At 35.9% G+C, this 25,813-nt stretch overlaps 1 protein-coding gene across 4 annotated transcripts in view; it reads right to left on the bottom strand.

Annotated features, from left to right (window-relative positions):
* Window positions 1–25,813, bottom strand: part of LOC149538629 (putative ABC transporter C family member 15) — a 197,981-nt gene that overhangs the window by 57,528 nt on the left and 114,640 nt on the right. For all 4 annotated transcript variants that reach the window (XM_089799941.1, XM_089799940.1, XM_089799943.1 and 1 more), the window contains 2 exons: window positions 24,008–24,302; window positions 23,609–23,823 (listed from right to left, as the gene is read on the bottom strand). In XM_089799941.1, coding sequence (XP_089656067.1) covers window positions 23,609–23,823; window positions 24,008–24,302 — 510 coding nt within the window. The remainder of the gene's footprint in view (window positions 1–23,608; window positions 23,824–24,007; window positions 24,303–25,813) is intronic.

The raw sequence follows: 25,813 nt of genomic DNA, 5'->3' as shown, positions 1-25,813 counted from the left end.
ACAGTCCAGCCACTGAGCATCTTTGTGTTAGAGTAGCAACCCACCGCTCAACTAGGCAACAAGACCTATACTCTGGACTACCATAAGCTGACATTGGTTTTAAAAAAATCATAATTACTTGCTTGAGTTACTAATGGTTCTTTCTTTTTATCATGCTGGAATAACCATAGTTGAATGATTTCTATCTCACACCCTTCATCTCGACCATGTTGGTCTTCCTGGATGATTCATCGAGTGGATGTCTAAATAATTGTAATCACAGTCAATAAATCTGCCTAATTGGCTTTGGCATTATTAAGAAAATTCTGAATTTTAAGAGCATCATATGCATGGCTAATCCCTCTGTCATTCTGGCACTAGCATTACAAATCAATATCTAAAATGTTTAAGCATTCATATAAACAACCAATACATCGGTCATTCTGGCGTTAGCAATATAGAGATGTTTTCCTCTAAATATCTGAACATTTATTTTTGTAGTCATTACATCCACCATTTTGGTTTTGTAAATACACAATAGTATTGAAATTATAACATTTTACAAATCTTGATTTACACGGTGCAGATCTCTTATCGTAGGAAGTATATTTCAAATACTCTTCTATAAGTTGCACACTCATCGATTATGTTTCAAGAAGAAGCTTTCCTTAGATGAGAGATGTTACAATTCAGCACATTCATACAGTGTGTACATAAGAAGTGGACATCGATTCATTCATAATCAATACCATAACATTATGAGAACTTCCTAACGACTTCCACTATATCTCACAATTTTTTTGAAACATATATTCACATGAAACAAAGAGGTAATAACATGACCTGATTGTCGGTCGGCTTGAACGGTATGAGAAGCACTTGATAATGCACAGAATGCCTTAACTCCGAAAGGCTTATAACTGGGAATGATCAACTATGCACTAAAGTATGAATACACTTGAATGCAACGACTGTAGAGAGGTGTACCAAGTCGCGGGAATATTGAGAGCAGAAAAGAGATCGAAAAGAGGTAGTGACTCCATTTACCCAAGTATGCATGAGTTACAAGATTCATGGCCATTGGTCCAAAGTGGCAATTAAAATTATATTAATGTGGCCACCCACAACAAAATAATATAAAGCGAATGAAAGCATTATAGAAATATAGCCGCTCAAGATGAATGGTAGACTATCGCCAAGGAAATAATATTAGAATATATAATAGTATTAAACATAAGATATAGGGGCCAGCAATATGAGATAATATTAAAACATAAAATAATATTGCTTAAAAGTAACTATTGTTCTCAATTCGATTTAAGCTTGAGTAAATATCTAAGTTATCGATTCGGATTCAGGCTCGAGGTACAGGTTCATGGGTTTGGGCAAAAAAAAAATTCTCATTTGGATTCGTGGGTGGGTTCGTGAGTCTGTGTGTGTGTGTGTGTGTACAAAGATATATATATTATATATACAAACCAAAATATATATATATGCATTATAAATACAAAAAAAAAAGAGACTTCAAAGCATAGTAACGAGAATCGCCCAAAAATCGCTTGAATCGACGATTCCGCGACCCGATTCATCCTGCGCGATTTTTTTTGAATCGTGAATCGATATCGCCGATTTCTGGGACATGAATCGCCCGAATCGCCGATTCAGGCGATTCATGAAAAAATTGCCAAAATAGCCTTAAAAAATCGGCTATGAATCGCACGCGGCATGTAAAAAGGAAAGTTGAAATTTTTAAAAAAATCGCTTGTTTTTTTCACTTTGTTTTTGACCTATTCTCTTTGTTATAACCCTAAAGGGCCTTCTATTTGTGAAGCATGAGTAGAAGAGAGGAAAAGTGAGAGAGAACAAGAGAAAAGAAAAGCCATAGGTTTCCAACCGACAAGAAGGAGGAGCACCAAAGAGATCAGCAGGCCATTTGGGGAGCCCATCAATTGCTTTGGGAGCATTAAGGAGCCAATATCAACACTCCTCAACTCATTTGCAAGAGGTAAGTGCTTATTTTTTTCTTGCATGTTAGTGTATTATGCATTTTTTGTTAAATTTTTAGTGTATTATGCGTTCTTTGTTAAATTTCTATAGTTTTCAAGAATTTTAGTATAAATCTTGAATGCTCTTTATTTTTACTAAGTTGCAAGCTAGCGTTTGTTGTTTTCTAATTTTTATTAGCTTCAAACTTTGATATTTTACATAAAAAAAATTATTGCAGCAGCCTTTGCTCTCATTTTTCGCAAATTCCAATGGGTAAAAAAGATGAATGCTGGAAATATAATGAAGAGTTTCCTGGAAGAACCAAATATCAAACAAAATGCATGTTTTGTAAAGAAAAAATAACTTCCGGGGGTATTTATAGATTGAAATTCCACATTGCTGCTATACCTGGACATGATGTTACAGTTTGCACTCACCAAACTCCTGAGGCAAAACGCACTTGCTTAATGGCATTAGAAAAAATTGAAAAGGACAAAGCAAATAGGAAAATGCAAGTTGAAGGATTAAGGGGTATTGGCTCCCATGTTCCCGCATCCGCAGCCGCATCCACATCTGCATCTGCATCAGCTTCCGCATCCGTAGGTTGTGTTGGAGAGGGTTCTTCTAGGCCTCCTTTTTATCCTAGTTCTTCTGCTCGTGCTAGTGCTAGTGCTAGTCGGTCACATACTGAGACGGAGTCCCACACCAACCTATTGCAACCTAGAGTGCGGAAAAACAGAATGGATAGTTACTTTGTGCCCCACACTACTCCTGGTTCCCAACCCACGCTTGAGGGCATGGGTTTGAACAAGGAGATTCACGATGCTGCCAGAAAGGAGATATGCAAATTTTAGTACTTTTGCAACATTCCATTTATTGCAGCCAGGTAATTGATTCTTTTTTCTTTGTTTTCTTTAAAGCTAAAACTAAAAGTAAAAGTAAAACTTTAATTATATCTACTTGTTTTATAATTTGAGTCTTTGACATCTAAACTTTTATTTGTGACAGGGCTCCTTATTGGCAGAATATGATAGATGCGGTTGCTATTTGTGGTCCGGAGTTTAAAGCCCCAACTGAGGCTGAGTTGAGCGGATACCTCCTAGATGAGATGGTAGAGGACATGAGGGTTGACCTCGAGGAGAACTGAAAGGAATGGATTGCAAAGGGTTGCACCATCATGACTGATGGTTGGACCGATAGGAGGAATAGAACACTCCTCAATTTTCTTGTATCCCGTGGAGGTGATTGATCATTCTACTTTCCTACATACATTGTAAATTTTGATTTGTTGAATGCTAATTCGTTAATGATCCATTTAATATTATAATTCGTTGTTTTGTTACTTGTAGGATATACCATGTTCATAAAACCCATTGATGCTTCCGCACATGTGAAAAATGCCACATTTATGTGAGGCTATTGAGGAAGTTATAACAGAGGTGGGAGAACAAAATGTGATCCAGGTGGTGACGGATAATGCAACAAATTATGTTGCAGCAGGTAAACTTTTAACTTTGCAAGTTTTGAAAATAAATTTATTTGAATTTTGAAATTTGAGTTTCTAATTGACTTAAAATTGTTGTAGGTAAACTTTTGATGGAGAGGCACCCCACCATATTTTGGTCCCCTTGTGCGGCACACTGCATTGACCTCATGTTGGAGGAAATTGGCAAACTTGAATTTGTCAAGTCATGTGTGGAAAGGGCAAAAAATATATGCAAATTCATTTATAATCATGCATTTGTCCTTAGCACAATGAGGAAGTACACAAAAGGCAAGGAGTTAGCTCGCCCAGGTATCACAAGGTTTGCCTCGAATTTCATCACCTTGCAGTCCTTGTTGACATCAGGGGATGGATTGAGGAGCATGTTTGTTGGGCAGGAATGGATTTGCTCTTCCTATGCTACGACCACTGTAGGGTTAGATGTGGCGGATTGCATATTTGATGAGGATGGTTTTTGGAAACCCGCTAGAGAAATCCTTAAGGTAAGTTTATTGCAATTTAACATTTAGTATTTTGCTTTTACTTTAAGTTATATTATTTTATATTTAAGTTTTGACTCAAATTTTTTGTTTTACTTTATATGTAGGTCACTGAGCCCCTTGTAGCTTTGCTACGAACTGCTGATGGGGAGAAGCCCTCTATGGGCTACATTTATGAGGGCATGGATAGGGCCAAGGAGGCCATCAAAGCCCAATATGCAGGAGTGCAGGAGAGGTATGGCCCTATTTGGGACATCATCGATAGGAGATGGCAAAATCAGCTCCATCGACCCATCCACACAGCAACTTACTATCTGAATCCGGCATTTCGTTTCCGTCCTGAGTTCAAGGCGGATGCAGAGGTTCTCACTGGCTTATACACAGTGATTCAGAGATTGAGTAGCGATGAAAATAGTGCTGCTGCGATTGTTGAGCTAGACCAGTTCAACAATAAGGAGGGGCCACTTTTCTCTGGCAAGATGGCCATAAATGCTCAGACAACACTACAGCCAGGTAAAAATTAAATAATATATTCAATGTTCATGAATCTAGATTCTAAACTAAAAGTTGATTATATAATACATTAATTTTAGAGTTGTAATTTGTAAATGAGACTAATTGTTTTTGTTTTTTTCCTTATTTCAGATAGATGGTGGCAAATGTTTGGGGCCACAACCCCAAACCATCAAAAAATTGCCATCCGCATTCTGAGTCAGCCGAGCAGCGCTTCTGGATGTGAGCGCAGTTGGTCCATGTTCGAGCACATCCACTCGAAGAGGAGAAACAGGTTGACAGTGCAGAGGTTGAATGATCTTGTCTTTGTTCATTACAACCTTCGTCTTAGGATTAGACAGATTTTGGGCGCTGACTCCACTCCGATCATTCTAGAGGAGATTGATCCAGAATCGGAGTGGATCACAGAGACCGTGGACCCAGTCTTCACTGAGGAAGACCGCGCGTGGGTTGACCAGGTGGATGTAGAGGCTGAGGCTGTGGCTAGGGCAGAGGAGGCAGCTAGAGCACGTTCAGGCATTGGTAGACGCACACGCGCACGCACAGACGTAGGCCCTAGCAACGCTATTCATAAGCCCATTGCCCATGCAGGGGACATGGCTCGGCGGTCCTCTAGGACCTACCTTACACGCCTTTCTCATAGGTAAACTGGATACTCAGAGGCTGAGGTTGAGGCTGCAGCAGAGCTAGAGGATGATGATGAGGATGATGAGGCTTGAGCTGGAGCCTTGTTTTTATATTTTGTTTACACTATATAGATATTGATAGTGATATTGAATCACTGATAGACATATGTTTCAAACTTTCATGGATCTTCATCTTAGATTTATACATACATTTATGATTTGATGTCTTATAGATCTTCATGATTTCATCTTACTGATTCTATGATTTGAATCATTATGATCATTTGATTTTTATTTACTTCAGCTAGCATACAATTTACATTTTAGTACATAATGATAACATAGTTACGTATGTGATGGATTTTATGTTTCATGTTTATGTATGTTAGATTCTATTTGATGATCTTATAGTGTTTTTAAGTTATATTCAATAAAGGGTGCATGAAATAAGTCTTAAATTGTTAAAATCTTTACATTTAAAGGGTTTTTTCAAATTTACCGATTCATCGGCGATTCACCCTGGATTCACGATTTGATTCGGCCGTGCCGATTCCGATTCACGTTACTATGCTTCAAAGTAACTTAGGATATTTGTGTTGGAGCTTCAAAGTACTGGTAAGGAAAATACAAAAGCCATAACTTATTCCAATATAATCAATAATGGATTTGGTTTAGAACTTGATTCTCGGTGTATTGTAGAGTTTGATGTGAAGGAGCCCAGATTACTTGATGGTCCAATAAGTATATTAACATATCTTTGCCATCTTTGATCTTTGCGACTACCATAAACTTCTTCATAAACAATGTCCTACAAATAATGAAGAGAAAACAACTAGAAGGAAACAGTTGAAAGGTTTGACTTGTGTTGATGATTCAAAGCTTGAGGAGTTTTTTGCTAAAATTGCACTTGAAGAAGTTCAAAATACATCTGAATCAAGATCTATGCAATCTAATCCTTTTGGATATGTATGCATCCCTTTATTACAACACAGAATAGATATTTCATCTATTGTAAGTTCCCCACCACCTGGATTCTCCATGGGTCCGTCCAGATTCACTGCGGGTCCAGGCAAGGTCCTTCATTTGGACTATGGGTCCACCAAGTTTGCACTTGCCCGAACCCACAACGAACCCGAGCGCAAACCTAGACCCGTGTGAATTCAGAGCCGGATCCCCTTGCGCAAACCCGAACCCGTGTGAATTCAAACCCAAATCCGGGTACCAAGGTCCGAACCCAGTAACTTAGGTAAATATTAAATGATATAAGTTGGACTAGTTAACTCATGGTTGTCCCTTGGTATACCCTTGCTTGCCTAGCCATTTTTCCTTGGTTGTGGTGGTCTAGGACTCCTACCTATTTGCTCAATGGTAGGTGGTGTCCCCATACCCAATTCTTTTTTGGCAATGCTTCCCCCCCTTCAACATGCCCGTACAAGGAAGAAATTCTCCACAATAATATCATATTCCTCAATATAATCACAATTACTAAAACAAGTTATTATTCATAAACCATCATAATGGCTAACCACCATTTCACTTCCCATGAATTCATGATGAATAACCAACTTTCCAAGATTTCAAGGTAACATTATAATAACATCATAATAATTAACTAACATGTCATCTTCATATGATATTATAACGATAAACCATCTTACCATTTCACACAATCATAACTAATTTTACCTGTCAATTGACTCCACTTGAAACCTCAACAGGTATATGAACATTTTTAAATTGAGCCAAAAGTTGGGATGTAACAAATGGCCTCTCGCTTATGAATCCTCGAGCTACTAATCTAGCCTTGTATTTATCAAAAGTGTCATCTACATGATACTTGACCTTGTAAACCCACTTACAGCTTATAGGTTTTTTCTCGGGAGGAAGATTAGAAAGAACACGAGTGATTTTACAAAAAACAATGATATTTTGCCTCCATGGCCTTTTCCCACTCTAGAATTCCTTTAGCCTCAGAATATGTCTAGCATTTATGGATGTTTGGGATGTTGATCACAAGAAAAAAATTGACTATATTTTACTAGTTGCTATTTCTACAAATTGATCGATCCTCAATGAGCTCATCATCATGAAGCTCTCCTATAGTCTTGGGCCACCACTTAGGTAAGAGGGTAGAACCTTCAGTAGTTGCCTCTTGCATAGGAGAAACGTCGCTTGGCGAGCTTGTGATGCAAGAGCAAACTGGGTTGCATTGCTATCCTACTTGTTTCTTGTTTCTTAGTTGTTGCCAAGCTCCTTGTTGCTATCAAGCTCTTAGTTGTTGTCGAGTTCTTTGTATTTTCCGAGTTTGTAGTTATTGTCGTGTTCGTGGCTAATGTCAAGTTCTCTATGGTTGTCGAGTTCAAGTTGGTGCCGACTGCTTGTGGGTGCCGAGCTCATGTATCTGACAAGCATTGTCGAGTGATAGTATTTTATTCTGGTTCTTCTTTGACCGAGTTGTCTGTGTATGGTTCTAGTTTGAACTAACCTTGTGGGTTAATTCTGTGATTTCTAGTTAATATCTATTGAGAGCTGACTTGTTTCTTAGTTATGCATTTAATGTAAGGGTTTATTTAGTTGGTAATTTGTAACAGGCCAACTTGTGGTCGTGCAAGTAGTTAAGGGGCTCTTGGGGTAGAGTCTTTAGGTATCATGAAGGTAGTTTGATAAGGAAGAGCCAATAGGAGTTGGAATGCGAAGATCATCATTGAAGTCTGAATTGTAATGTTGGTTGTAACCCAGAAGGCCTTATAGCTAGGCATGTATGTTGATGATTTGATGAATCAATAAAGTGTTTTGGTCTTCTATTTCCTTTGGTTGTTTTTTGTGTTGTGTTTCTGTTGTGTTTACTCTTGCAAGTGACTTTGGTAGTTGGGTATGTCTTTGGCCCTAGTTTCCATCGTTCTCCCTACATCAGGTGGTATTAGAGCTTGAGGTTCATCCTTGTGGAGATTGGATCGTGTAGAACTTTGAGTTGATTTGAATGTGGGGTAGCAGATATGAGGATTTGACCTACAACTTGCAAAGAGTTACGATCTTGCAGGAACCTGATTGTAAAGATGGTTCGAGGTAGAGCAAATGCTGACAATGCCGAATTGGATACATTCACACAAATTGCAGCCAGATTAGATGTTGTAAAGACAGCCCAGAGGAGAGGAGTGCATCTTGATGATGTGAGTGATGATGAAGCAGTAGCACCATGATGGAACCTTAATTTTTGCAAAAATTAAGCCCCATTTATAATGTTGGAAATGGATATATCATCATGAATGTCAAAATGTCAAGGTCAAAGATATAACCAAAATGCATGCATATCAATGGTGGTTGATCTATGGAAAGGACAAGGGAACATACATTCAATTGTGATAGGGCTATTGGCTATATTTAATGTTTTAAGAAGATTCAATGAAATCTCTGCAAATGACAAATAATATATCAATCTTTTCAAAGATGTGTTTATGCTGGGTGAATATTTGAAGAAAAATCATTGTTACAGAGTTATGGATATCAGTGAATGAGCAATTTCAAAAACCTTAAGGATAGTTGCAATATTTTCAAATAAAATCATGAATGATGCATAGGAGACTAATAGACATCAAAGGGATATCACAAAAACAAGGTAGCAATAACATCACTTCATAGAAGATCCTATGAACAAATCCATCAGTATTGCTCACTGAGTATTCAATGAAATAGCTTTATTATGTTATCGAGGGCACAGAAGGAGCTTTCAATGATATGAAAAACATCATACACAACATGTAACTGCAATAGAGGCAAGAGTGAGGACAATTGAGTATAAGCGATTAGTTTGAAGTCAACTTCCAAACATGTCAAAGAAAGAGTATGAATTTGACTTCAGCAGGAATGACAAGTATAAATCGAAGACATGAATGAATCTAATGAACTCATGCATCTGGAAAGCACCCTTGTTAAAATTCAGGATGATCATGTATGGAGGTGCCACAAGGGATCAGGTTTTGCATAGATAATTAATGATCAAAGGTGTTTTTGTAGGCGATATTGTTTCACATGGAGATGCAGTTCAAAATCTATAGCGATGCATGAGTATCAATTGCTCCAGATAGATGTCAGTCCACATGCTTGGCATATATGGATATTGTTAAGAAGATTCATTGCAGGAATTGAAGATGAAGAAATGCCGCCAATTTAATTATCATGGCTAGTGAACCCTTTGATTTTGATATGTAAAAACATATATGTCTCTGCGGAAGCACCCCTGGGTGCCTGCAGAAGCAAAAGATAAGGTTGCGATGTAGTCTGATCACTTCTAGCGCTTCAAATGGATGCCCTTACACAACATGATTTGACTTTTAATGATCATGGCATATAAGTTTATAACATTTTAGGAATTTTGAAACCATCCAAATTCCCTTATGACCTTTCATCTTCCTTTTAAATCATATTTTTCATATTGTCACATTTTATGACAATATTTACTTACATATTTGACAACTTTTTAAAAAATTTCTTTCAACCTTACATTATTATTCAAATTGACTCAAATTAATTTAATACATCATGAATGACCAAAATCAAATTAAATTGATTATATTATTAACTTTGCCCTCCTGGTATTCTAGTCTTCTTAGGTGCTCCTGCACCATACTCCCGAGTTTGAAAAATTTCCATGTCCCATAGAAATGCTCCGGTGAGAATTGTAAACAAATTTGTTGCCTCTTTGTCTTCATCATTGGATTGATGCCTTCGCTACTTCCTCTTTATCCTTTCAACTAAGACTCCTATCTATGGAGTTTATGTTGGTTGCCTCCAAGGTGCATCTCTCATCTGAAGTTCACTCCTCCATGTTGCTACAAAACACCAACTTTTGTCCCTCACTGGGAGTCCTCTCTTGCCTCTCTCCCCAATCTCTTGGTAACACACAATGGACCATATCCTATGGCCCTAGACCATCTCTTATGGCCCTTTCGGTAGACCTCCATGTCCACCTATCTATAGCGAGTGAACCTGCACCTACAACCAAATAACTTCACAACAAGAATCAAAATACCCAACATTGCCTAGTGTATATTGTCTTCTATCTACACACTTAGAATCTTCTGAGCTCTGATACCAATTCGATGCAAGTATCAAATTAAAACTCACTATTAAATATAATCCATGTTGATCCCTTCAACATCCATGTTACATCCCAATTTTTGACCTAGCTTGAAATATAGTCGTTGAGGTTCACATGAAGTCAATTGGCAGTTTAATTTGATATAATCTGGCGAAATGGTAAGATAGTTGGTCGTTATGATTTCAAGTGAAGATGACACGTTAGTTGATCGTTAATCACGAATTCATGAAATTAAGATGAAAGGTTAACTGTTATGATTATTTATGATTATATAATTTATAATTGAATTACGAAGAAATTCCTTGCAGGGAGCATGTCTAAGGGGTGGAAGCATTGTCAGAAAAGAATTAGGCAGGGCATCACCATCACTAAGCAGACAAGTAGAGGACCTAGCGATTTGAAACAGGATACATCTGTGGAACTGCATGAGTAATTTAAATAAATAATTTAATTAAAATAATTGAATTAAAAAATAAAACGTATCTTAAAGGATATTAATTTATCTTAAAGGATTTTGATTTATCTTTCGTTATATTGTTTTTAATAATTATTTATAAACATACATTTAAATATTAAATGATTTACCACCATTATAATTCAATAATTAATTAAGTGATGTTGCTTGCTCATATTAGATTTTATTTTTTAATAATTATACTAACTTTTAAAACCTTTCATCTTCTTTTCCTTCTCATTTCTTCCCTCCTGTCTTTCTTTTTCTTTTAAAGCTGATTTGAATAAGTTTCAAACATTATCTTGTAACTAAAGGTAGCCGTAAGGTCTCGCCCAATCTATATTATGGATTCCTTATGGTCTTTCAGCATTCTTTTTCATGCACTCTTCATCGGTTTTCCAATTCTTTTAGCATTTTGAGTCCTTGTTAGCTGTTTGCAGAGACTGAATCCAGTTCTGATTGTTTTTTCCCCTGGAATCAAATCAATATCATTTCCACAAGCCACTGAGCTAGATAGACGGGTTGATACAAGTGCAGGCTCATCTCAGGAATTGGTGATAGAGAGAGTCACGTAAGATACTCTAACTCATGTAATTTGTTTATGCCTTCCTTTGGTATTATGACAGCAGAACTTAATCCTTGAGCTGGCTGAACAGTATAGAGTAATAAGACTTGATTTGTATATAATACTACTGTATTTCATTACAAGGTTATCGTTTTTCCTTTTGTGGTAAATGGCTGATTAATGCTTGAATCCTATCATTTTCCTTTAAAAGTTTGTCATGTTCTTTGGAAGTCTGCCGACTGCCTTATACAATAACATTGCAATGATTATATTCAAAACCTGAGGTCTTCTTTTCATATATTCGAATATGTAATTTCTCTAAACTTCTTTTTAAGTAAGTTATCATCACAAATGAAATCAATTACATTCTGATATAAATTTAAATAACCGAGAATGAGATAAAGAACCCAGAACACCAAGGAATTCACCAGGTGGATGCAGTATGTGGTGAAGAAAGTGTAAAACATCTTGTGAATAATAATCTGAAAGCACCCAGGAATCATCGGCTTGATGGCCTAAGAATGATGAAGAGGTGGAGTTAAAGAGAAATCGGTTATGATTAATTTAATTAATTAAACATTCAATTTGAAAATCTTTTAATCACAGACTGTGAGATGTTGGATGCATGTAGTCTTCTTGAATAAATTGACAGAACTAGTTGTTCTGAGAATTCCTAACACCTGGAACTCACCCGGCTATGTAGCCAAGAAAGAAGGGTGATGAGGTGAAAAGAGGAATCTGTAGTAACACAAATCAGTAATCAGTTATGACAATTCAATGTTTATCATTTTAATATGAATTAATTAATAGCTCATGCATATCCCTGTTAATGTGATCTCCTGTTGCCAATTCGTATGGTGAGTTAATTACTAGGAAGCCCATTGGATGGCAAGATGACCTTTGCCTATTCCGGGTAGGGAGGGCCTTTCTCATTAGAGACTGTGTCGGAATAAAGTTGTGGTCCAAGGTTGGGTGGTTAAGCCCCTGGCAATGTTTCACCTCTCCCCAAGATGTCAATAGTGCATCAAACAAAGATAAGCTTTGCAGTCAATTGTTTATCGGAAACAAGTATTATCATTTTTATTTATGAGGAGGTAAGATTGAATTGAGTTAATTTCATTGTTGCCATTACTATACTCCTAGATAGATTCGTGAATTGTTTTCATTTATATGAATATTGAATATAAGTATTTATCTAATCTTGAGAAACTGTCACAGTTAAGCAATTCGAATGGAATGGAATCTAAAGCCCTAATTGATTGAGAGATGACTAGAACCCTAAATGATACAATGGTATCGGAAGCCCTAGTTGAATCTGTGGTGTCGAAAACCCTAATTGAATCCGCGGTATTGAAAGCCCTAAGTGAGATAGCAGTATCAAAAGCCCTAAATAAACCGAAGGTAAACAATGCCCTAATTGATACAGTGGTATGAGATGCCCTAATTTTATATAATGGTATTTAATGATAATCGTCATTTGATTTTGGTTTAACAATATTGGATAGAAGTCGTTTTGTGGTATTGTAATAGAGGTATTTGTGGACTAACCTAGGTGGTTGCAGAAGCATCCCTAGTTGATTTCAAAATCAGTTTTCCGAGGTATGTGGTTTTCAATTTTTGTAATAATTTCATTTGATGGTAATTTCAAGTTTTCAGTTAAGAAATTTTGTCTAACTGATTTTAACGGTAAATCTTATTCGCATGAACATGAATAATATAACTGTCTTCCTATGAAACGAAGTAGTAACTATATTCTTTGAGTATGTTGGATGTTAATTTAGACCTGGGAAAACTGGATGTTACAATCCATTCAATATATTTATGATTTAGAGGCATCTCATAAAGTAAAACAAAATATACTTCAACAAGTTTATCAATATATCTCCATTCACACAGTCTAATTTCTATAGCATATTATTTTATTCATAACTTTTGTTCTCGATATCTTCCTACAAACTCCTTTGGAGTTGTTAAAAATTAGTCCTTCTAACACATATCCAAAGCTGAGCCCAATACAACCATTCCATTACATGTTATGGTCTCTATACCGAGACCCATTTTTACTATCATAAACCAGAAAGCGCACATGTAACCCTGCATAACAAATCCAATATCTTTCATAGAACAAACCCAAATGATCCCAAACCAATTTCATATTAATCCTTAGTGAATCTATTTTCCAAATATGTGAGTAATGTATTCTTCCAATCCATAAATCATTATATGCATGCACATTTGTGCCTGCAACTCCATTGACGCTATTCAAAAACCAATTTCTACTAAAAGATTCATAACTTCCACCAATTTGCATAAAAACAACCCAAACCAAAGGGAAAAGAAGTATTACCATTTGAATCTATTTAGAGGTCATGACTCTTCCATATGTGTCAGTACCAAGTTCTACAACATGACTACTGTCAGGGAATCCGAAATTTGTAAATAGACACTTTCACTAAAATATGTATAACTTCCTCAAAACTAAATGCAATTAATCCAAACCAAAAGGCGAACAAAGATAATTCATCCTACTATCCAAATATATAACTTATATAGGGTTTCTAGATTGTAACTATCTGTACAAGGCCTGGAAACGACATAAAAATAGTGAACACCAATCAAAATAGCTAGGAATGAATGCACAAACTAATACAAAACTGTTATCTTTCGTCTCATTCTGATTTGAAACGACCAATACAAGTTATTTATAACATTTTAGAAATTTTGAAACCATCCAATTTCCCTTATGACCTTCCATCTTCCTTTTGCATTATATTTTTCATATTGTCACATTTTATGACAATATTTACTTACATATTTGACAACTTTTACAATGTTGTCTTTCAAACTTACATTATTATTCAAATTGACTCAAATTAATTTAAAACATCATGAATGACCAAAATCAAATTAAATTGATCATATTATTAACTTTGGCCTCCTGGTATTCTTATCTTCCTAGGTGCTCTTGCACCTATGTTTGAGTTCTGAATATTGTATTCAAGAAGGAACTAGGTAAATATCTATTTGGGATATTTCCTATGGTTTACATTACTGTTTATTTATAATGTGTTTCAGATGTTTATGATATGAATGTTATCTTGAGGAAGAAATCGGGTAAATATCCAGTTTGGGATTTTTCAGTGGTATCAAAGTTGTTTATCTTGCCAGCCTGCGAGGTTTACATTGCAGAGTCTTGATAATTTCAGTCCCGAGAGTATTAAAGTTTTATATGATATTAAGAATTGGTAAATTTCACAAAGGAAATATAAATAGTTGCAGTCTTGGAATTTTTATTGGAAAATAAAGAAATCTCAGAAGTTCATATTTTTGGGCAGGCTATAGTTTATATTACATTGATAAGTGAAAGATTAATATTTTACAAGGATAGTTTATTTTCTACACTGAGCTTACAGGGACGAAAACCCTTAAGAAAATTTTGAGAATCTGGACGTAGCCCAACCCCTCTTGGAGATTTCAACAGTTTCAACATCGGGTACAAGATCTCAGTCTATTCTACTCAGTAAATCTATTTTCAAAGATAATATCAAAAGGCAACAATATCATTTGGGAACCCTTAGTTCCAGCTGGAAAATTCGTTGGTGATGGTCTACACCGATGACCACATTAGGAATGCATAATAGATATGAGGAAAAGGTAATACAACATACAGGTTTGACCTAGGAGTTTGGCTCATTATCCAACAAAGGAATAGAGGCAGTGATACAAATCACAGTCATACGAAACTGGGCTGCGGATTGCAGAAGGCACCAAGAAAACATCTTGCATAGACGTGGTTATTAGGAGGACATGACCACTTTTATCAGTCACGCAGCAATAACATGTTACCCGACTGTCATATCTGCAGACAAGTCACCAAGGTATTAGGGTCGTGAGTGACGTTACTGGACAATCACCAACCAGTATACATTCATTGTGAGCAGCATCATATTCTGAGCTGGTATGTCGTGAGGAGTCTGGGGGTTTGCATGACCAGATATCAGTTTCAAGCTCTAAGAAATCGAGTGATAGGCAGTAAACAACTCACTGACAAGATTCAACAAACAAAGTCTGTAGCCGCACAAACTAACATGGCCGCTCGAAATGCTAGTTGATAACTTAATATTTCATTACTCCTTGAATGAAATATGGAAGCTAGCAATTATAAGCATTGGGCAATATAAAAGCACTGTTATAATACAATTTATGCTCCTCGAGATATACAAGGAGTTGCATATTCTCAAAAAATATTATTGTCCTCAGAGAGCCAAGTCCAACCTGTAGAAGCTCAAAGAACCTTTACCTCTGAAAGAGTGGAAATCCCAAGAGTATGAGTTGGCGTTACTAAAAGAAAGCTTATACAGGTGTAACTCTCTGTTTCGGTTACCCTTGGAGGAATATTAAATAATATCGTGAAAGGTTTATGTGGAAGCATTTTCGGTGAAACGTCTCATGCAATATTTGATATGTTTTCTTGATATCGTGGAGACTCTCCTGGATGTGGTTTCTACTACGTAGACTGCCGGTGGGAGTTAAATTTTAAGTTGGCTTTGGCTATTTTATGCATGTGTTACTTAGTAACAGTAGAACAAATTCGAAACTAACTTTTGGCATAGATATTCCCAAGTGGATGGTGCTCTAATAATGTGGCTTTCATTTCATATTCGGAAATCTAAACAAAAAATTAAAAATTTGAAATTATTGTTTGGAGTTACTCCATGTAAGCGTTACAACATTCTCCAGTCTCCTAATACCGAGGCTCTGTCAGAAAGGGCATTACCTATAAACTGTCGTTATTGCATGAAGTGCATATTTACAAAGCATCACCAGATGGCAGTTCTATATGGAATAGAATACACATTCTTCAAAAGCACGATCAACTTGTATCAGGGATAGACTGGGGTATGAGATTCAATAAGATTGTTACAATCTCACACGATAAAAATTCGTATGTTTGGAGTTTAGAGGATATTGAGTGTTTGTCGACATTTGTGATTCTCTAACTCAATTGTGTTGCTATTTGTGTTAAGTGGATTCCAAAAGAAAACAAGTTTGTTGTTGGAAGTGGAACTGCACACATATGAGATTCTAAATTCAGTCTGCATAAAATTGTGAAGTTAATAATTTGAGCAGCTTTGGCAAGATACATTTTGGGTGTTTGTAAAGATTCTGAAATTTATGATTACCAACATTACAAAAATTAGAGTTAAGAGAGTTTTAGATCTATGGCGAATCAGATCAACTTGTAAGCATCGCAGGTGTAACGCATTAAGCTTCAGGGGTCTCACAAAGATTCTATTGGCAACCCTTCAAATCTGAGATTAAGCAATAGTGGTGACGAAGCTTTCAATCAAGTTGGTGACTAGTTTTCAAACTGAGACAGTTGTATAGGAGATTGTCACAAATTCTAATATCTGGCATGGAGACCTAGGCATCTGTTAATAATTATCAAAGATTTATGTTGTTGTGTGATAAACAGTGTCACAGTGTAACTGCTATTTCAAAATATTCTAGGTTAGTCCATAAACAGGGCAATACTGGATTACTTAAGTTGTGGTTCCAACTTTTGTTGCGATTGTCAGTTACAGATCTATTGCATATATACAGGTACTTTGTCATTAAAGCTTGAAAGTGTGTTATAACCATAGTAACAAGAATCGCGTGAATAGCCGATTCAGCGATCAGATTCATGCACGCCGATTTTTTTGGTGTCGGAAATCGTGATCAGCGATTTCATTGGGTGAATTGCCTGAATCGCATATACCAGCGATTCACTCAAAAAATCGCCTGAATCGCCATCAGAAATCGCCAAAAATTGGCTAGCAGCAACAAGCATGTTTAGTTGAAAATAATAATAAAATCACTTATGTTTTTTGCTTTCTTTTTTACCCTTCCTCTTTGTTATAACCCTAAAGGGCCTTCTAACTGTTAAGCATGACTAGAAGAGAGGAGAAGAGAAAAGAAGAACCATAGGTTATAAAAATAAAAATAAAAAATGACGACAAACAAAAAATGTTTAGAATGCATAACGGACGATGCCCAAGGGAAGGGAAAGACATAATTAGGTAGTAAAACATCAGCAGTTCCCAGAAAGAGTGTGGGATCAGAAGAAAATCACAAAAACACTATGTTCCATGTAGTTTTGTGTGGATTTCAGAGTGCTAATTTGGCCTTGGCGGCGGGGGCACTACCCCTCGACCCCGCCCTGTATCGCGATAGGGAGCGCGCCTGGGGCGCTGCCCCGAGACCCCCAGTCGCTGCGGTTATCAGTCGTGGGAAGTCTGACCAGTTGATGAGACCTGAAGCTGTTGCAGGCATGGAGTGTCTGTGGTGGAGAGAACAACAAAGCAAGCCTTTCAAGAGGGGTGATATGCTTTGAAGCACTTGGAGTAGGTGTTGGATGTGAAGCTGTCTTATAAAAACTCTTTACCCCATGTGGTAAACACAAACTTCTATGTTTATATATGTTAAGTTTCAACTTCTATTTGATGATGTTATAGTGTGTTTAAGTTATATTCAATAAAAGGTGCATGAAATAAGTCTTAAATTGTTAAAATCTCTACATTTAAAGGGTTTTTTCAAATTTTTCGATTCATCACCGATTCACCGGCAATTCACCCCCGATTCACAATTCGATTCGGCCGTGCCAATTCCGATACAATTCCAATTCTCGTTACTATGGTTATAACTATTTGCAATCGAGAGCAGAGCCTTCTACCAACATGCTCCATGTTTGACAAAACTACAATAGATGTCTGGTAACAACCAACAGGACTACTTCAAAAAATAATGCATCAGGAAATATTGGGAAATACATTGTCCTAACTGAAAAGAAAGAATATTTATTATCAATTTTCAAGATTTTTGTGTATGTATGCCTTGAGCGAAGTCAACTTGAGGAATACCAAAACCTGTTGATATTATCAATCGATAAAAAAATCAAGATAGTTTGACTATTTGAAGAAGGCAATTCTGGGGCAGAATGTAGCTATTTGTCAAACTTGTAGTAACAAGATAACAACATTCAGCAATGGGAAAAGATTTTGATAAAATCAGGAAGGGTACTATGAAGCCACAAGAGCAGTTAACCCAAAATTTCAAATCCAATATAAGAGTAGAAATATTCGACATTTACATCTAGAGTATAAATAACTTCCTACCCAAATTCAGAATGATTTATCATTCAGCGATTACATGAATTTTCATCGAGAGCAGCAAAATAAGACTCATATGGCAAAAAGAAAGTATTTGGAATTGGTTCAAGATCTCTTTGCAAAAGACCAGTGCAAAGGTGTATATGAAAAATTTCCGGCAGACCAAAATCACCGAATAAAGGGTCTTGAAAAAGAAGAACAGTCAACTACCATTGATTTGCAACCTTCTTGTGATCACGTAGAAGATGTTACACAAGGTGCAAGTTTCTATGTTGGTGATTTGGAGGTTAGCTTTAACAAGCAGGTCGATGAGGTCGGTTGCACACGAGGTAATAGCAGATTGGAATCTTTGTATGATGAACCCTATATTTCTGATACCCATGACTTTACAGGAACAATCTAAGATGACACTACAAGATGATGAACCGCTTCAACAAGACAATAATGAAATGCATAGCTTAAAGAACCAGCTGAAGGTTAGTGAAGACATGGTTGTGGCGTCTTTGGTATGTTATGACAGCACTCACAAGTTGGTTGAGGATCTCTACGGGAAGGCTCAAAGGGAAGTGGAAGGAGATTGGTCTGTTGCTGATTTGCAGGTAGTCAAAACATCTCTCAAAACTACGAAATCAGATTATTTAAATTTGTTGTCAATCAGGGATTATATTCTTAAGGTTGCTGAAATATATGTTGATCAGTCAAATAGAGAAAAGAATGAGATTAAGGAGCTCAACAGGGAGCTTAAGCATGCTCGTGAGGCATTGGATGAAACTCAATTTTCTCTTTAGAAAGTAGAAAATCAGATCAGGGTCACGAATAACTCTCAGGAACATGAGGGTAATACAGTGAGGTAGGAATTTTTCCAAGTCATTAATGAACTTGATAGCATTTAGTAGATGTATGACTTGGATAGCTGCCCCAAATGATCAAGTATCAATTCTTCAAATCACATTCAGCTTGTAAACAACCCTTTGTTTGAAGTTGTTGCTGATCGGACTTCCGATAATCTCCTTTTTGTGATAAACTAGGGAACTCCTTTTGATTGCCATGAAGATGATGATTTTGATTTCAAGATATTGGATCCTGGTACAGTTCCTAGCAGTGAATCTGGATCACAGGATGGGAGGGGTGAATTGAATACTGTTGCTTGTCATTGGATCAGTTCAAACATGATTTCCAACTTCACCCCATACAGGAGTTGGATGGATTTCTTACACCAGCCTTTGGATAGATTTTGGTGTAGTATTGATGAGAGTTATGTTTCGATCTCAAGGAATGGTTTTCCAGCTTCATTCTTATTCATAGTACCTATGTACTCGAAGGTTCTCTAGATTGATGACAACGATATGGTATTTGATGCGCCCAAGGTGTTATTTTCAGGTTTTTAGCAGCTTGTTTCTTACATCATCTATTTAGGTCAGGTTGTCACCATCTACTGGGTTATGCATAGTTCATTGATACATTTCTACCCTATCATATCGGCTGGTTATGACAACAGGGTTTGGGATCTAGTTGTTCATCATATGCATCTATGGCTTGTTGAGCACTTTGTTGTAGTTCTATTCAGTTTGAGGCTAGATGCAATGATGATCAGAGTTGTACGGTTTACAAATGCAACATTATTTCATAGATTTATATGGGATCCAAGGATCCGATTGATGGATGGACTGCAGAGTGACACCTTGTTTTGCAATATGGCCAGATTTGTTTTCAAATTGGGCTGCAAAGCTACCTGCAGATTCGTATGGAATTCTGGTACTGATTGCTTGAGGACAAGCAATTTCAAGCAAATCTCCCTTTTTTGGGACATTAGAAAAGTTAAAGACATATTATTTATAATATTTAAATTGACTTGGAGAGGGTGGACTCAAAATATAAAAGGTCAATTTAATATTATAAAGTGGGCTAAAAGGACAAGGAGAGAAGACGAAAAGTGAAGAAGGGTGTCGAAGAGTCACAGTGTGAGGATAAAAGGAGAAGAGACTCTTTCATTTGGCATGCTTGATTTATGATTCAGATTTCAGTTCTCTCTTGCGAGAGTTATTTAGGAAAGCTTCAGCTTTTCGCTTGTGTGAGGACATAGCCCCTCGTACCGGCAAACAGTGGATGCAAACCCATTGTCCGTGGAAACGTCACTTCAGGTGTCTCGTATGGGCTTATAGGTTCTTCTCTTAGTGTTCCAACCTGACTGTAAAACTGTGTTTAAGATTTGATTCTGATTGTTGGTTATTGTATTGTTGTATAATGCAATAACATGTTTTAAGGAGTTGTATGAGAGTTTACTGGCTTTATACTAATGGTTTGTAACACATTTTCATATGCTTGAATATTGAATATTATTCTGAGAAAGGATGGGTTTATATGTATGGGAGAATCTACTAATTTTTGTTGTTGTTTCGTAATACATCTGCCTATGTTTGAATTTTGAATGTTGTATTCAAGAAGGAACTGGATAAATATCTATTTGGGATATTTCCTATGGTTTAGATTATTGTTTAAATATAATGTGTTTCATATGTTTATGATCTGAATGTTATCTTGAGGAAGAAATCAGATATAAATATATGGTTTGAGATATTTTTGGAACTCTGTTGTGTCATAACGGGTTAACAAGGGAATGATAATCATGAAGGGTCAATGGACAATACTTGGAAAACTATTAAAAACATATAAACAATAGAAGGAAAATTTGTGAAAGAACATCTCATTTTATGAGGTGCTAACAGTGTCTCCTATTAGGGACGAATAACTTTTGGTTAGTGTGAGAATCTGCAGAGTGTAGACCAAAAGAAAAGTATTATGAAAATTCAAAGAAAGGTCTACTACACGGAAGTGAAACCTAAACTACTACACATGTAAAATGATCAAAAGGAAATCTCTTTAGGAATTGTCCATGTGCTGGTAATTCCATGATTTCCCCATCCATATTCTATTCCAGTGATGACAAAAGGACCAATCCACAAATATTCAAACTTGACATGCTTCCCCTTCTCCTGAGCTCTAGCATTCCACATGAGGACTAAATCACCTTCCTAGAATTTCCTATCCGTACCTTTTATCATACAAATAATTTACTTGCTGCTGCATTTTGACATCCTACTTTTGTGCTTTGCTCCTCAGCTCATCTAGTTCTGCAAGTTGTCCTAATCTTGCCTCCATAGATTCAACTTCAAGTATATCCAGACCTTCAATCATAAACTTGCATATTGGGATAACATTGTTTTTGTCGTCTTTGCTTGGGTGCCATAAACCAGCTCAAGTGGGGATTTTCCATTAGATTTCTTAATTGTGATACTATATGCCCAACATGCCAACTTTAATTTTGAATCCCAAACTTTCTTGTTCTTGTCCAGTATTTTCTTTATTTTCAAATTGTTCTTTTACTGGATTCTGCCTGCTCATTTTCTTAAATGATAAGATGAATCAGTGGTAACTATTACACGCAAAATGAAGTGAACTCATTAGAGAAAAAAGACATCCTATTGTCAGTGATGATTGTGCTAAGTACTCCAAACCTTGTTATAATGTGATCCATCACAAAATTTATTACCACTTTGCTAGTAGCCTGCTTGGTTGGAATCACCTCAACCCTTTAATAAAATAATCCATAGCTACAATGATCCACCTACATCCTCCACTTGACTTCTCTGATATTTATCCAATGAAATGTTGCCACATTGACTGCATGGTGCTTCTGTTTGTATAGGCCTTGAAGGGATTACTCCTTGACATTCCAGTTTTCCTGAGAACTTCTGACAAGCTTCACACTTCCTGACATTATTATGAGCATCATTAATGATACAATGCCAATAATATCCTGACCTTAATATTTTATAACAGCAACATATCAATAGTCTTCAAACTGAAATTTTAAATTTATAAAGAGATTTTCTGCTGATAAACCATTGCAATTATTTTTATTTGAATGCCTTCTATTTTGAATGCTGTTTTGGGAGTTATGCAAACTAGTTGACAGAATATCTCTGAATTGGTAAGACAAAATATTAGTTGCAAAGAGGGCTGCATATTGTATCCACATTGTTGCTTTATTGGTAACGCTCAAAATATTACTTGCCGTTAACATATCCCAATCTGAGTCTGAGCATTTGTTTTGTAGTGATTGAGGAGGAAGTGGTGGAATGCAAAATATGAAGTCCTAGGAAAACATAGAGTTCGAGATAACTAAATTAGTTTCAGAACTTCAAAGGATGGGTCTCTACCAACCAGTTCGACATTTCAAGACATATGCCTCCGTACGTAAATACGAGAACATTGACCCTGATGTGAAGCACGGTTGTGTAAAGTCAAATGTTATGTTCTAAGTTCTATCTTATGTCTGTCTATTCTAGAAGACAAACATACTTGTACCTATAAGTAGGTAAAAGTTTAATGCATCTATACATTACAATAATTGAACTCTCTTTTTATTCTATGTATTGTAGATCTAGAATAGATTACTTTATAGACGTGAGCTTTGGTTATAGTTTCTTGACATCTCAACTTATTTGGTTGAATTAAGTTCATCCAAGAAGAAACGAAATCCATTTATTGCCAACTCACTACTGAAATCTATTAATAGGATAGGCAATGGATCTACACAGTTTCGGTTACTTCTAAAATTCTCATAGAATTGAAGACAACAAAGGTCATACAATTGACATCATTTCCTTTCAAAATAATCTTGTTTGGAATCCATTAAAAAATTTGAAAATTTAGTAAAATCGCTCTTAAGGAAAATCAAAGAAGAAAGGATGCTGTGCTTGGAGCAGCATACAAAAAGAGGCAAGTCCTACAAAGAAAGGATGGAAACAATAAGCAATAGCTACGAAAAAATATAAGTAGTGGGACAAGCCACAAAAACCCACCACTAATAGAGAAATCTTAAAATTTTGATTTTCCTCTGTGGAACCTCTCTTTCAACCCAACCCCTATTTATTGAAATTCCTATGCAGTTTGAGCCTTGATAATATATGATCAACCAATCTGCCAAGAAATAGAAGGAAGGCCAAAAACATTGCCATAATAAACTAATAATTATGCATTTTAAATTTACTCATTTCATTCCCCTTACCTACTAAAATCTAATAGTTATTAATCCCAACTAACAACTCAAGCAATGTAAAATTATTTGAGTATGGCTCATCAAGCTTTTCAAATAATTAAAAACCAATTAATAAATACCCGCATCACCTAGAAATGACATTGGCATATAAGAAAAAGTGAGATCTAAATTATAAGATAGAGCAAGTTGACCTGTAAATGATCTATTATAATGCTTCCCTCACTTGGCCAACAATTTTCCAGATGCTTTTTTGGCAGTCCAAGTGAAGCTTCACTTGGAATCCTGCAATACTGCAATATTCTTTCTACTGCAACCATACTCTGTTCGATTTGGCAAATACAATACACTAGAATGAAGATGCATCCATTGAGTGAAAGACCATATGAGAGCGATAACCCTACATATTCTGCAAAAAAACAGGATAAGTGATTTTTAAGGTCACTATATAAAAAGCTGAACTCATGTTTATACTCATAAATTGAAATTAGCTTCTATTTTAAGCTATTACCTTGTACGTACAATAAGCAAGTGCATTTATAAAAGCTTGAAAACAAACAACACAAAAACCTAGAAGTTGGAAATCAACAAACCAGGTTTTATAATTCCTTTTGGAAGGAGAACCAAAAGTAAGGCAGAGAAGCAAAGGAAAATGTTTCCAATACTTTCAATACGAAACCCAAGCCATTCGTTGGCAGCAATATTATGAAATTCAATACACATATTTCTGTCAACCAGCTTATTATTAATAACCCTGAACCTTTCCTCATGGCAAAAAGCACGAATTGTTGTAATTCCAGTTAAAGTCTCAGAAAAATTGGCAATAATAGGTGCAGCTGTTATTGAGTCCAAACGAGTGAGTTCCCTCGATGTGTTAAGGTAATATTTCTGCATTTGAAATACATGTAATACATAAGATGCCATCTTCATAGAGTAAGAGCAACAAAGAAGTTCAGGACAACTCAAATAGAAAAAAGATAATAGACATTAAGAATAAAGTATATATAGCAAAAATTGAGTAATTGTACCTATAAATGTCAATAGAAAACACAAACACAGCTTAATTCGGTAAAAGACTCACCTATCTTTCTAATAGCTACTATAAACTTTTTATGGTTACACTAACATGTTTATCTAACTGCTCTGTTATACTAGAATGACAAACAATTTCAAAATCATCAAAACTAGCTTCAATAGAATAAAATCTTTGTTTCAACATTTGGTTGCAAAAGATGATTATAGTGGAGGTATCATATGTAAGCTGTAGTGCATTTAAAAATGGTCATGTTATTTCTGGATTCATCATTCTTTAACTTTGAGGATTAAATTTAAATGACCAAAATGAATATACTATGGGTTAGCATATTCATGGAGGACTTGTTGAGATATTGTCATTGATGTCAATAGTACAATGAGAAAGTCATTAATGTCAAAGGTTTTAATGAAGTATGGATATAATATAGATAAAAAGAAAATGAGTACACCAAAGCTTGGCAAATGGAAAAGACTTATAGCATTGGTTGAGCAATTAAGATGAAAGACATATCAGGAGGTGCCAGCTTGCTAAGTAACTGAAGATGCCATTGAGTTTTGTGAAAGTTTCTATCGAATATGATTAAGGAGAGCTAGCTATCTGCAGTATATATATGGAAATGTTAAGTGGCAAATTGCAACAAAAATTAAAAAGCACCTAATATTATGACAATGATGTTCAACTTGAATCACTATGACACATAACTGGAAATTAAATACACATGGATATAGTGTAAAATCCCACCAGAAATAACAGTGATTGAGATCAGTGAGATTTCTGAAAAGAATAGAGTTAGCATAGAGAAGCAAGGAGTGGTTGACACACAAAGAAGTCCACCTGTATTAAACACAGATAAAATACACAGCAGGGTTTAAATGGAGAAATAATACAGAAGTGATGTATATAATTTATATGCAGTGACATTTAAATTTTTTAAGAGAGTGATCAAGTATGAGGAATCATATCTATAAAGACATTGAACATCTAATGAAAACATCAAGTAGGAGTTTGACGGCAATAAAGCTACTAGACGAAGGGCGCTCACAATAAATATGCGAGATAAATAAGGCATATCAAATCATGTACAGCACTTAATATCATTCTGAAGCAGAGAAATAGTATGCAACGATAAATATATGTATTTCAAACAAATACTACAGAAAGATGACCATCAGGTTTGAAGTGCTTAGTCATCACGAGTTCCAGTCTGCGATAAGTGTATTTGAATAAAACTTATATCAGACTGTATATAGAAGCACGATCTGCTGAGAATATAAACTTTGAATCTTTAATCTCGATCTGCAGTGATGAATCTGATCAGAGATAATGTCAATCTCTGATGATGTATCTCGGCCTGTATGAACAC

This window comes from Cupressus sempervirens, chromosome 9 (genome assembly GCF_028749045.1).
Source record: "Cupressus sempervirens isolate cs-2001-9-10 chromosome 9, ASM2874904v1, whole genome shotgun sequence".
Lineage (NCBI taxonomy): Eukaryota > Viridiplantae > Streptophyta > Pinopsida > Cupressales > Cupressaceae > Cupressus > Cupressus sempervirens.
The sequence above is the reverse complement of the archived record's forward strand: the minus strand, read 5'-3'. Positions and strand labels throughout refer to the sequence as shown.